The sequence below is a fragment of the Lynx canadensis genome, chromosome A2, assembly GCF_007474595.2.
Source record: "Lynx canadensis isolate LIC74 chromosome A2, mLynCan4.pri.v2, whole genome shotgun sequence".
Taxonomy (NCBI): Eukaryota; Metazoa; Chordata; class Mammalia; order Carnivora; family Felidae; genus Lynx; species Lynx canadensis.
Window position 1 is genome coordinate 26,523,175 of NC_044304.2, and position 14,154 is coordinate 26,537,328.

At 40.3% G+C, this 14,154-nt stretch overlaps 1 protein-coding gene across 9 annotated transcripts in view; it reads right to left on the bottom strand.

Annotated features, from left to right (window-relative positions):
- The window catches only part of CFAP20DC (CFAP20 domain containing), a 233,348-nt gene that overhangs the window by 49,199 nt on the left and 169,995 nt on the right, over nucleotides 1-14,154 (bottom strand). For 5 of the 9 annotated variants that reach the window (XM_030307129.1, XM_030307131.1, XM_030307127.1 and 2 more), the window contains 2 exons: nucleotides 10,355-10,399; nucleotides 8,943-9,146 (listed from right to left, as the gene is read on the bottom strand). In XM_030307129.1, coding sequence (XP_030162989.1) covers nucleotides 8,943-9,146; nucleotides 10,355-10,399 — 249 coding nt within the window. The remainder of the gene's footprint in view (nucleotides 1-8,942; nucleotides 9,147-10,354; nucleotides 10,400-14,154) is intronic. The other 4 variants (XM_030307134.1, XM_030307130.1, XM_030307133.1 and 1 more) reach the window with 1 other exon arrangement.

The window sequence follows — 14,154 nt, forward strand, 5'->3', positions numbered from 1 at the left end:
AACAAACAAACAAAATAACCAGTGGAAATGTTTTGAAGTAGGTAAAGATTGCTGATGGGAATGGACAGAAAGGTAAAGGAAAAAATTCAGTTAAAATAATTGTAGGGTGATGGAACTCGGTCTGAATACCTGATTCCTTAATTAACTTTTAGTATTGAAAGCGAATTACCAAGTTGTCACCCCTAGATATTTTATTCAATAACCAACTTCAATTTAGTGATGGCATATCATGGCAGAGCATTCTGACTTACACACATAACTGCTATGAACTGACTTCTACACCCCCAACGCTAGTGACTCCGTCTGGGAAGGAAGCACGTTTTGTTTTGGGGTGGGTCCCAAAACCAGGTGGCCTCAATTTCCTTTCTCTGTACATGTCTCCCTATTGCATGATCAGACTCAGGGACTGGAAGGGATCATGGCAATGATGCAGCTAAAAAGCCCCTCCAAGATATTTCAATTCCTGTAACTTTGCTTTGATGCTTTGAAAGGGCAGCGCTTTCACTAGCGTGAGGTCTTTTTGTTTTCCTAGATCCAAATCAGAATGAATGAGAAAGTGCCTAATGGTTTCTAAAAGCTCTCTGAATGTGATGGGGTGGGGTTGGGGGAAGTGTGATGGGCTGTCTGAAGCCACATGTCTCCATCCACAAATGGAAATAGGTATGTTTCGATACATATGCAGCAGTAAACCTATTTGCACTATTTCTAGGTAGGTAATATTCTATGAAAGCACAGGTTAAAAAATAAAATTGTTTTTTTTTGGTTTTGGAATTCAGCCATATTCAGGCTATTAACACCATAAGAAGCAGCAAAAGAATAGCAACCTATACCTACCAATAACTATGACAATAAGAACAGCACTAGCTGATATTCACTGAGCACATACTCTGTTCCTTGCAGCAATTCTATGAAACAGACAGCGTTAATGACTATCCAAAAGAAGAGGAAATTCAGGCACTGGGTGTTCACCCAAGGTCATGCCAGCCAGGAAATAGTGGAGTGACAATGTGAACCCAGTTTAGCACAGTTTACCCTTTTAACCATTAGGTTGTAGTGCTTACTCCAGCTCACAGGTTCACCTACAGTGGTGAATACCAAAGTTGTTGAAAACAAATATGACAAACTCAGTTCACCTTATGGCAGGAAGAAAAAAAGTGGTCTGAGATAATTATCTGACGTCTAAGACTACTTCCTCACCGTAAATAAAACTCATGTGATTTCTTTCCTAATGAAATGTCACTTTATGTTTAAAATTAAAGAAAACAGGGATGCCTGGGTGGGTGGCTAAGCGTCTGACTTAGGTCATGAACTCATGGTTCATGGGTTCGAGCTTCGTGTCAGGCTCTGTGCTGATAGCTTGGAGCCTGGTGTGTGCTTTGGATTCTGTGTCTCCCTCTCTCTCTGCCCCTCCCCCCGCTCAAAATAAAATAAGCACTAAAAAATAATAAAAAAATAAAATTAAAGACAGTAAGTTTTGCCATATTGTTAAATTTGGGACAAACATAAGATATAATAGATAACACTCTGAGAACGAGGGCAGTTTATTTCACGGGGTGACTTTCATAGTCACTAAACACAGAACTCCTCACACATTTCAGTGTTACACTGACTCCAATATCAGTTTTCATATATCATTTCTATAGTGGTATAAGAACATCTGCTCATCAGATTTATCTGCAGCTTAGCACAAACAACTCCTTACCTTTTTTAGTTCAGGAGAATTAAAGAAACTCATCACACCCAAAGAGAATTGAGAAGTTAATGAATGTGTAGATCAGAACAAATTAAGAGCTATTAAGTATAAAGAACCTGAAATGCCAATATATTATATATTGGACACGTAGCAGCGAGCAATCATTACGTAAAATGCTGATATGCTGATGAGCAAAGAAATGGAACAGATCCTAGAAACGCAGGCCCTGGTCCTTTTGGTGGCGCTGTTGCTATGCACTAGTGTCAGGAAACCCAAATCCTAAAATTTGCCAGGAGCACAAGAAGCTTTGCTTCCCCATGATCAAGCTGCTAGAAATTCTGGGGTGAGGGAGAGAAGAGAAGGCTAAATAAAAGAACAGGAGATAAGATAATCCTGCCATGTTAAAAGGTAAAGACAATATTTTCATGTTGTTATGTAAAACCTATGAAAATGGCAAAAATGTTGCAAGGTTAATCAAGACCATAAATAACTTGTCTGAGAACCTCACCATATGCTTGTAATTTTATTAAGTGCATTTTGCCTGGTTTCTCCAAATAGTATGCTCTGCAATGTGCCATGTTGATGGATGCATGCGATGAGCGTTTTTTTTTTTTTTTTTTTTTTAAACAAGCTGAGGAGAGTTATGTGCTTGATATTAGATTATGGGAATTCTTAACCTGAAGGAATGATGGCTTTAGGGTATCTGCCTACAGGGTTGCATGCACATGAGGAACGCTTTTCTTGGATCTAGGGTAAAGGCAGGACAGAGAAATAATGAAAGAGTGAAATAATAAAATAACGGAAGGGTTTATTTGTAAAGCTCTGAGGGGTAAGTCTGGATTTCAGTGGTTAAGCTCACATCCAAACAAGCATAGTAGAACCTCTACCTATCCTTAGAGCCCTCAGCGGTCACAAAAAAGGGAAATGTCCTAGAAATCTTTTCTGATCACTCGGGTGGCCCTTTGAGGAGAATAACTTTGGGGGAGCAGCAGATAAGAGCTGTGCGTGTACTCTGTTAGGCACTGGGCATGTGCATTCCCCACACCCATTCAGTTCTCACCACGCCAATAAAACGAAGCCCTTTTACTACTCCTAAGTTTACAGGCGATCGTGCCAGTAAATGGAAGAGCTGGGATCTGAGCTCAGGTTGGCTGATGCAGGGTCTACATTCTTCTGGCAAGAAGCTGCTACCATTAATAGCTACTCTTTTTCCTTAAAAAGAAACCATACACATACCCACCTACCCATGACACGGTTTTATGCTATTGTCAATCAAAAGCCCTCACCAAAATAAAATTCATTTAAGAATCCATCATAAGCAACTCCTAACTCCCTTCCTAAGGCTTCCCAGAGCCAAGTTTTTAAATAAATCTCATGAGAGCTACTCCTAACGGAAACCCTCCAAAATTGATTACTTGTAGCCTGGTTTCCACAGAAGTTGTAAAGTATTGTTTTAATTGAATTTGGTTCTAACTTAGAAACTTTGAAAAATTTGTCTGTCAAAGGCCAATGGATTTCTCAGTAGGCTTGATTTATTTAGCAAAAGATGCCTACAAAAGCCAATTTGCTATGAGAAATATGGTTACATTTAATTACACTTTTAAATGACTAATTTATTATGTCTAAACACCTTTTAAACAGTACATATTACTCTGAACTGTACAGATGCTGAGAAAAGCTGAGGAATCAAAACTGGTAGTAAACACAATAGATTTTGCTAAAGACTCTTCATTTTACTTTGCATAGGCTTTTGGGTTTCAGACTGCAGTGTGTGAAGTAGTTACGTAAAGATGCTAAATTGAATGTGACCTGCTTAAATCTCCTTTTTAAACCATTGGTCATCAAGCCCTGAGAGATTTCTTTCCTTTGTGTATTTAATATCCATTTATCAAACTTGAATGTAAAATATTACCTGCATTGGTCAGGGTTTATTTAAGCAAAGCCAAGTTGATGTTTATTTTGGAATTTTGATGAAAATTATGCTATTGTAGAGTAAAAAAGGAGAACCTTTTAATACTTCTGGTTTATTCATTCAATCTGTGACCAGTGATTGAAGGTGACCTCATGCCAGGCACTGGGCTCAGCACGGTCCTGCCTTCCAAGAACTCACAACCAGGCCTGGGGCACACTGCTAACAATGGTTCCCTGATGTGGTAAATGCTAACACTGAGCCTGAAGATAATGGGAACCCACAGAAGGAAGCAAATAAATCTGTGCAGGGTGGTTGAGGGTCAAAGAGGGTCTCATGAAGCAGTTATGTTTGAGTTGGGCCTTGGAAGACAAGGGGTGCTCCAGGTAGAGGAGAGGGGTGGAGGGTCTCCAGGCATAGGGAAAAGCATGATGAGCAATGACATGATTGACATGATCTGGACAAGGGCATCGCATGATCTGTGCAAGCTGCACAGTGTAGCCAAAGTATGGGGGAGTTCTGTGTATCTGCTGGGTAGGGGTTGGTAGTGATGGTGGGATAAGCAAAGAGTTCTGTTTAAGGTGACGGAGAAACAAAGAGGTTATCCTGTTAAAGGAGAGACTCCACCCTCACGTCCATAGATGCAATTCTGTTCCTTTTCAGAACTCGGAATTCCTTTCCCCCTCTTTCCACATGGTGAGTGTGCACTCATTCTTCAACTCTGGCTTAACTGTAGTCTTCTCTGTGAAACAGGTAGAATTAATTGTTCCCTCTGATGTGGGCCTCTCTTCTGTATCTATTATAGAACTCTTTATTCTCTTACCACTACTGCCCCGACTTATGGGTAGCTGTTTATTCTCTACCTCCCTCCAACCCAGTGAACATCTCAAGGCTGGGTCAAGCCTTATTTGTATCGCCAGCACAGTTCACAGCATACTGTACCACTCAAAAACAAAGGCAAAGCAAAAAACAAGTATGTGGAATGAATTAATGTGGGACAGATAAGCTAGGTTGAGGTGAGAGTATAACAGCACTCTAGCTGGTCTTAAGGGCTGCTTCAAGTTAACACACTCCTTACTTGCTGCCTGAAGGCCCCTGATCTGTAACAGAACTAACATACTTTCTTTGAGATTTGCAGACCATTGGTCTTGAGGAGTGAAGGACCAGAACTTTCCCAGACCACAGAGGCCAGCAAGTCTGTCTGAAGTCACCTTGGCTTTCCGACTAGCCCAGCAAATTTTGGCAAAATGTTTTTCTTTTTCAGGTCACACAAAAGATTTTACTGACCTCCCTCTGTGTAGCTGTAGAACTTGCCCTCCTTTGTGGAAAGAACAGTGCTTCTGTGCATCACGAAACAAGAACTGGACCCCCTCACACAACCCCTGAGCCCTGAGAGAATGTCTGTAGCTGGCACCATCGAGTCTGAGTGTGATCAACAGATGTTACTGGCCACCGCACTCACTCTGCTGATTAACTACCCTAAACTCCTTTAAAAACTCCTGGGCCATGCAGAAACCTTGGAGTTGCCCTTTGGCCAAGGGTCTGCCTGCTGGCCTCCTGAATAAAGCTCAAACTCCTTTCTTTTCCTTTTTTTTTTTTTTTTTTTTTTTTAAGTAGGCTTTCACGTCCAATGCAGGGCCCAACATGGGCTCAACGACTTGAGCTGAGGTCAAGAGTCAAATGCTTAACCAGCTGAGCCACCCAGGTGCCCCTACCCTTTCCAATCCAAACTCATCTCTCCAGTAATGATCTTTCAGGTGATGGCCAGGTGAACTTGGGTTCGGGAACAAGAGTGTAATGGAGATATTCCTGTCTGTTAGTAGCAGAAAGGAAGGTCTCTTACAATGAGGCCTCGCGAAGCTACAGCAGGCTTTAGAGCTAAGTCTGAAGAGATAATCAGGTACGAGGTACAAGGATGTGTGCAGAGTGTGTTCTGGAAGTTATAACTTGGACCAAAAGTGTGGAATGAAAGCTGAGGAACAGTGAGAGATGAGCCCAGGGAGTGGGGCAGGTCTCAGATCATGGGGGGTCTTGTATTTTGCCTAAACAAAGAGGCAATGGGAAGCTAGGAAAGGCTTTATGCAGGGAAGAGATAAGATTAGATCTGGGCTTTAGGAAGATCACTAGTGTGAATAATAAAGATAATAATGACAACTAACTTTAATTTACCAAATGCTTATTATGCCTCAGATACAGTGCCAAGTGCTTTACAAGGTCACAGCTTGGATTTGAACCCTGGCAATTTGTTCTCAGAGCAGAGGCTCCTCACCATCAGCCTGTGGTGCCTGGCCTGGAGGCAGAGAGGTAACCAGGAGACTATGGAAGGAATGTGGATGAAAATAAAGTGCCAAAGCTATGGTGTTAGGTGGTGAGGGGATTTGGAAATGAAGGGGTGGGAGAAGTGGAGGTGTCCTCCACATTTCTGGTTTGAGTGCCAGTGTGGATGGTGGCGCCATTGAGATACACAAAAAGCAGGAGACCATAATGATCAAGTTATGAGTTTGTTCTTCTTTTTCACCCTCCCTGTACAACTTCTAAAGGGAAAGGCATGAGCTCTCAGACCACAATGGTTCTTGCAAATTGCTCTATTTAAACTCTGTATGAACAACAAGATGCAGTGTTCATTAAGAAATGCAATTTTCCATTTGGTGATAGTTCCAATATTGAAATAGGCTGAATTTGATGCAATAATAAACATATCTTATGAATACCAAAGGTAGGCTTTTCAATTATTTTCTCTGTCAAAAAAATAGACTGTTTTCAATTTCTCATTTGGTCAAATGGAGGGGTTATTAAGTTCATTACCAACGATGTTATTTTTGGCCACGCACTTTTAGAGCAGAGCAGTTGTTGTGCATGAGGACTTCAGTCCTTGCCAGAACAGGACAGGGATGAGAACACCGTATCCAGGGCAACCAAGAGCTCAGCCTTTTCAGTCCATAAATAATCATTCCTCAGTTTGCCCTTTGTAATGCTGGTCTCCAAGTTACTTCACGACAGAAAGAGCTTGTTTAGGGGGCCACTGTTCTTTTTCTTACTTTCCATTTAAATGACTGCTAAGGATTATTTTATAAGAAAGGACATATTTCAATTCCATTCTAAATTATATTGGCAAAAGTCTGCAACTTCTTTTTTTTTTTTAAGTTTATTTATTTATTTTGAGAGAGAAAGAGAGAGCATGGGTGCATGCAAGTGCACACACAAGTTGGGGAGGGGCAGAGAGAGAGGGAGAGAGAGAATCCCAAGCAGGCTCCATGCTGTCAGCACAGAGCCTGACTAGGGGCTTGATCCCACGAACTGTGAGATCATGACCTGAGCTGAGATTAAGAGTTGGACATTTTGGGGCGCCTGGGTGGCTCAGTCGGTTAAGCCTCCGACTTCAGCTCAGGTCACGATCTCATGGTCCGTGAGTTCGAGCCCCGCGTTGGGCTCTGGGCTAATGGCTCAGAGCCTGGAGCCTGCTTCCGATTCTGTGTCTCCCTCTCTCTCTGCCCCTCCCCCGTTCATGCTCTGTCTCTCTCTGTCTCAAAAGTAAATAAACGTTAAAAAAAAAATTAAAAAAAAAAAAAAGAGTTGTACATTTAACCGACTGAGCCACCTAGGAGCCCCTGCAACTTATTCTTATGTTCTTAGCTCTGGCTCCAAGGATACTCTGAGTAACCAGCACACAGAAATATTTTTCTTTGGGGGGGGGAGGGGTAGATACTCTTTGGCACCAAGGCTGCTGGAGGAGTTACACAGGCCTGATCATTCAGTTTAATGAAAATATAACTAAGGCAAGAGAAGCCTGCCCCCACATCTTGTTAGAGCCAATCTGAATTCGTCCTCCATGAAGACTTGTTAAGTACTCTCCAGAGCAAAAATCTCACCTTCTGCTGGATGTAGCACTTATTTGGCAAATTAAGTCCCACATTGAGAAGTCACTTTATCATGGTGGTTAGAAGCTCAGACTCAGGAGTCCTGCCAAGCTAAGGCTGAATCATTTCACTCAAGAGTCTCAATTTTCCCATCTGGAGATGGGAACTCAACAGCATTTACCACACAGGACAGCAGTAAGGAATGGATTAGATAACACATGTAAGGCCTAGTGCCAGAGCATCTGAGATTTCTAAGACCTACAAAGATGCTGGAGACTTGGGAAAAAAAATTTCTTGGAAGGAAAATCGCAAAATTAATGAATATTTAATTCAATACTTAAAACATATGTTATCCACTGTCAACTACACTTGAACTCAACCTTCATATAATTTTATATAAATATAAATCAGTTACTCAGTTTTATATTCCCTTTCAAAAACTGTATAGTAAAAAAGTTGTATTTATTGTTGGATCACAGTGTATTTTAATGTTTGATCTGATGTTGAATGTGACCTTATTGTAAATATAAGTAAACTACAAGTAAATTTCCTTGGGCCAATGGAGGTCTTAAAATGTCTCTAGGTACTTAAAGAAATGGTAGCTCTAATTACCACTATTATAATAATACTGATTTTATTATTCTGCCTTATGGCGTTTTTAAAGCTGTATAGGACTGTTCTGTCAGTGCTTCTGCTTTGTCCTTCCAATTCAGCCTTAAGATCCTTGAGGACAGTATTGGGGAAAATGGACTGAGTCAAAACACTGGGTTCTTCTCTGGTTCCACCACTCACCAGGTGTGGAAGCTTGGACCCAGGATAGGTTAGTTTTTTCACCTGAAGAATGGGAAGGCCCTGACCTGATCCAGCTCCTTGGCTGGCCTATAGTGAGGATGGTGGGCCATGTTTAAAAGGGCTTTAACTGTATAAACGTACAGGAAAATACAAGCTGCTGAAGCATCTGCAATGCCTACCATGGCCCTTAGACACAGGGAGGAGTAAACATCCTTCTTTTTCATTTACTTAATAAACATTCATTTAACAAATATCGACCCTCTTCTGTGTGCCAGGGCTTGTGCTAGGAGCTGGGGATTCAGTGAGATACCCAGAATTGACAGTAAAATTACTCTTTTTTGCTTTCAATGTATGTTTGTATATATCACCATACAATTACCTGAAGGTAAGACAATTTAAGAAAAGACAGACCTAAAATGGGCTCTGAATATTTTTCTTTTTTTTTTTTTAATAATTTTTATTTTTAAGTAATCTCTACATCTGACCTGGGGCTTGAACTTACAACCTCGAGATCGAGAATGGCATGTTCTACTGACTGAGTCAGCCAGGCGCTCCTCAATGGGCTCTAAATATTTCTCATGGGGAGTGTTCTCATGCTGGCCCTAGTTTTCCCAGGCAAGGCTGGGCTTTGTTAGAAAGAAGCTTGCTTGCCATTAAGGCAATAAACAAAGATGCAAATCCCCAGACTCACAGGTGGCAGGCAGGAGTTCCAGGTGGTTGTGTCATCACTGCTGGTGCTAATGCTGACATTACAGTTGTCCACCTGGGAAGCACTCAGGCCATGGGAAGCCCCCATATCCTCCAGTTCTTCATTCTGTTGCCGCCGCAGGCTGGCCAGCATTTGCAACTCAGATTCACTCATCTGGCTGGGCTGATAGTTCCTCCAGTCATATTCCTGACCAAGAGAGAAGAAAGGGACAGAGCAAAGGGTTACTTGGCCATTCTTAATTTATTCTATTCACTACCAACAGATGTTACTCTACAGCCTTAATCCCTTTCAAGGGCTCTCCACTGACTGATGCCCTGACCCTTAAAGTGCCCTTATACAATGTCTACCCCACCTGCCTCACTTTGTTTGTTTGCTCCCAGCACATCAGCCACACTGTCTTTCATTAAAGTCCTCAAGAGCATCAAACTCATGTCTGCCTTAGTGCCTATGCACATGCTAGCCTGTGTGCCCCACGTACTGGCTAACTCCTAGGTGCCCTTTGGGTCCCAAATTGTGTCATCTTCCAGGGAAGCCTTTTAGGACAAACACAAACTGGGTCAGCCCCTCCACAGTAAGTGCTCTCATGGAATCATAAGGTGCTCATTTTTTAGCATTTATCACAATTGCAGTTATGCAATCATTTATGGGATTCACAGGTGGTCTACAGGCTCTACAAAGGCAAACACCATTGCCTTATACTCATTGTATTTCTCATGTCTGGCGCTTGACCAGTGTTTGACTACAAAAAAATTCAAAAAGTTTTTTTTAAAAAGAAAAATCACTTTCCAGGTGAAGATCCAGTTTACAAGAATACTGATGAATTTCATCACTGTAAACATTATGACCAAATACATTCAACTTTCAGTAAGATTGAGAATGACTGATGCTAATAAAAGCCACCAAATAAAATATAATCTTAAGATGGGAACAAGTAAGTTCTGAAAGCCATAAAGACCTCATAGCTATAACAAACACACTGAACTGGACTTTACTATATATATACATATATATAATACTATATATATGTAACACAGATTACACGCATATATATATATATGCGTGTAATCTGTCCGGTATATTTCTCCCCAAGAATACTACTACAAATCTTTAGAGGCTAATGGAAATATTCTTTCAACGTACAGGGAAGAAACTGTCATATGGAATTTTCAAAAACCTTTCTTTCTCTATGGTCTAAAACCAAGTTTGATGGCAAAGGTTAATTTTAACATCGCTAAAATGTTAGCATCACTTGTGAGTACTGATTTACATCCGGGACTGCCATATAACTTAAAAACAATCTTGGAATTTTCTTGCCCATCTGCAAACACTGGTTGTGCTCAAAAAGGTTTCATGACACACTAGAATTTTTTAGATACTCAAACCTCTATACTTACTTTCTCGGAGGACTCTTTGAGACAGCTACTGTCTTCTCTTCTTTTCTGCCTCATAGGGATGTAAAAAATTAAGGAAATATAATTTAAAAAATTCTTGTGTTTCTACGACATTAAAAAGTTTTAAATAAAGTACTGTCATTATCATAACTAGGGGATTATGAAAGCTTGTGATCTAATAATGTGATGTAGACATTTTCTGGAAAGTTGCTAGTGGAAACTCATTTAAATTTTTATAATTTGTGGCTGCAGCAGCCTGGCACCCTGAGAGACCATGCAATCTCTAATAGGAGATTCCATGAGTATTTAATATGTTTTGAGAGTTCTTGAGACAAAACAGGTATCACAAGAAGAAAAAAATTTATACTCTAATGAGTATCTAATGAGTGTTTTTTCTAATGAAAAATACTAAAACAAAAGAGAAACAGAAATAATTTAAATGTAGAAGAAATAGTTGGGGGAACAATAAACATAAGAAAAGATGCTCAGCATCACTGTCATTAGAGAAATACAAATCAGCACCGCAATGAAACACCATTCATACCCATTAGGGCTGTCATTATACACAGTTGGACAGTAACAAGTGTTGGTGAGGATGCAAAGAAATTGGAATCCTCACGAGTTGCCGGCGGGAATGTAAAATGATGCCACCACTTTGGAAAACAGTTAGGTGGTTCCTCAAAATGTTAAACATGGGCCACATGGCCCAGTAATTCACTCCTGGGTACATACACAAGAGAAATGAAAACAGATGTTCATACAAAAACTTGAACACCAAAGCTCACAGCAGCACTATTCATAATAGCCAAAAAGTGGAAACAACCAAATGTCCATCACCTGATGAGTAGAGTTTTGCTTATCCACGCAATGGAATGTAATTTACCCATGAAGGGTCATGAAATACTGACATGTGCTACAACATGGATGAACCCTGAAAATATTCTGCTAAGTGAAAGAAACTGCAGACAAAAGGTCACAGATTGTATGATTCCATTTGTATGAGATGTTCAGAACAGGCCTATCCATAGAGACAGAAAGCAGATGGGCTGTTGCCCAGGGCTGAGAGGTCTGGAATGGGGAGCGACTGCCAGTGGGTATACAGTGTCTTTTGTGGGGGATGCAAATGTTCTAAAATTACATGGCTACAGAATCTCGTGAATATGCTAAAAACTGAACTATACTCTTTAGGAGGCTGACTTTTATGGTATATGAATTATATCTCAATAAAAACAAGGTAGTTTAGTACTCAGATGTGAAAACTAGACTCACAGCTTGACTGTGGGCTCAACAGTGAACATTGCGACTTGCTGTGCTTTGCTTCAGTTTTTCTGTCAAAAAAAAAGGAAAAAAAAGAAAAAAGGAAAACAAAAACGGTATGAAAGATTCTAATGTGTCACCTAAGCATGTTAAGTGGCTTGTCATTGCTAACACACACTTTTACAGTGAGAAAGGAAATTCTGTTTTCATCTTTCTTGAGAAAGCTTTAATATGTACTCAGTGTGATTAATTCATCCATTCCTTTTATTTATTTAATCTACAAACCTGTACTGTGCCTCAGGTACAACCATAGGTGTTAGGGCAGAAAACCAAGAGACAATGGGCATTGGTTAAGCCTGACAGATCTGAGTCTGGGCCCTAGTTCCATTGGTTAGCAGCTTGATGTGACTGGGCAAATTACCTAACCTCTCCCTTCCTCAGTTTCTTCATCTGTAAAATGGATACCTCATGCATACCTCATATATACCTCATGTATACCTCATGTGATTTTCAGTGGGCTGAATGAAGTAATGTATGTAAAATGCTTAGCATAGTATCTGACAAACAGCTACACTAAGGGCCCCCAAACTTGGGCTTTGTACCTCTATGAAAAAATGTTTGAGTATGTACCTTCTAATATATGATTATTTATAAATTAAACAATGTGTGTACATGTATATATGTGTGTGTGTGTGTGTGTGTGTGTGTGTGTGTGTGTGTATGTATGTAGTTTTTTAAAGAGATAGGAGTTTATTGAATATACATACCACAGGGAGTGGTGGGCAGGACAGCATAGGAGAGACTGTCTGCCACATGTATAGCTATATTAAACTAGTATGCATAGTATAAAACATATATAAAACGGTGGAGCTTAACAAAAATGGAAATAGCTCAAAAATTTTCTCCTTCAATGATCCCAATGGATCATTTTTGGTGTACATCTTGGGTGAGTACCTCCTTCTTGAGGACCACAGAGTTGGCAATCAATACATACGCTTCCTGTTATTACTGTTCTTTCCTCTCCCCCCTCCACCCAGTGGGAGTTCATCTATTCTGTACTATGCCAGGAGCTGGGAGTATAAAGAAAATAAGACACACCTCTGTCCTCATGGAGCTCATAGATGAGAAACGGGAGACATAACGGGCATTATAAATCAGGGTATTATATGTACCGGGATCAATACTACAACAGAGATATGACTAAGATGCTTGAGGAATGCAGTACAGCAATGACTAACTGCCCAGCCGAATTGGAAGACACCTCACAGGGGTCCAAGGTGACACTGGATAGTAATTAAATTTGTTGACAAAGGGAATGAGTGGCCTTCAGAGGGAGTGAGCTCTCTCTACCACCGGAAGTACTAAAGCAGAGGCTGGGGAAATGACACCTGCTGGGAATATTGCAGTAATCTGCAGTGGTGGAAACGGACCAATTGATTCATTCATTCATTTACTCTACAAATACTGAGACCCTATTGTGGGCCAGGAACTGTTGATGCTATGCACTCTGAATTTCCATGATTTTATTTCATACAATAGTAAAACGTGTTCTGACAACACCCTGGAAGAGGCAGCCAAAGATGAGCAGAGAAAGAAGTGACGTTCTCCAGGGTCATGAATAGAGCAACTGGTGGCAGAGACAGGTAATTAACTTAGTCTCCTGATACATTCTTGATTTGTAATCTCTTAAACCATTTCAAAATTATCAGAAAGGCTGAATCATTTATTCATATATATATATATATATATATATTGAAAGAAGTCTTGCAATAAAGTCTTCACATGAAAGGGGACTCAAGCACAAGACACTATCTAACTAAATTATACAACGCTTGAGAGGCAAGTGCCTTATCTAATTCTATCTCTGAAAGGCTCAAGATGTTATGTATAACCCAATTTTGCCGCAAAATATCCTTGGAGGAAAGAAGGGGGACATTGATATATCAGTCAGATTTGTTTCAGGAAGGAGGTAATGGGCTCAAGGCTATACACAATTCTGCTGTGCTCAGATTCCCAGGCAAGTCTTTCCCTCGTGAAGCCATTCAAGCCACTCATTTTCATTGATCTTCCTTCAGACATTTTTAGAAGCCTAACACAGTGAAGCCACAAAGACAAATGAGATGTGGCCCCTTAGAATCTAGTAAGGAAATCAAGAGCTAGAAAAAAATGAACATAAAATAAGGTAGCATACACCTGAATGTAGTATTAATCAGAGTCTTAATCATGATTAAAAGGAAAATTGATAATTCCAGCAAAATAATAAAACACAACAAACAAAAATAAGCTTATAACTTGATGCCCCTCACCTAATCTCTCTTCTCAAGCTAGTAAGGCAGAAGAGCTTAATTGATCAAACACGTGCCTATAGAACGTTGTGAGCCTCAGATAAGAGCTCGTTTTACTGAACTGTTCTAAGTTCTAAGGCTAAGTTCACAATGGTGGTGTAGAGCCAAAATGAGAAACGGCCCTGGGTTAATAAGATCAGGTGAAGAAACTCATTCCATTCTATATGGATGGGAGAGTAATAAAATTGGGAGAAAATTGGG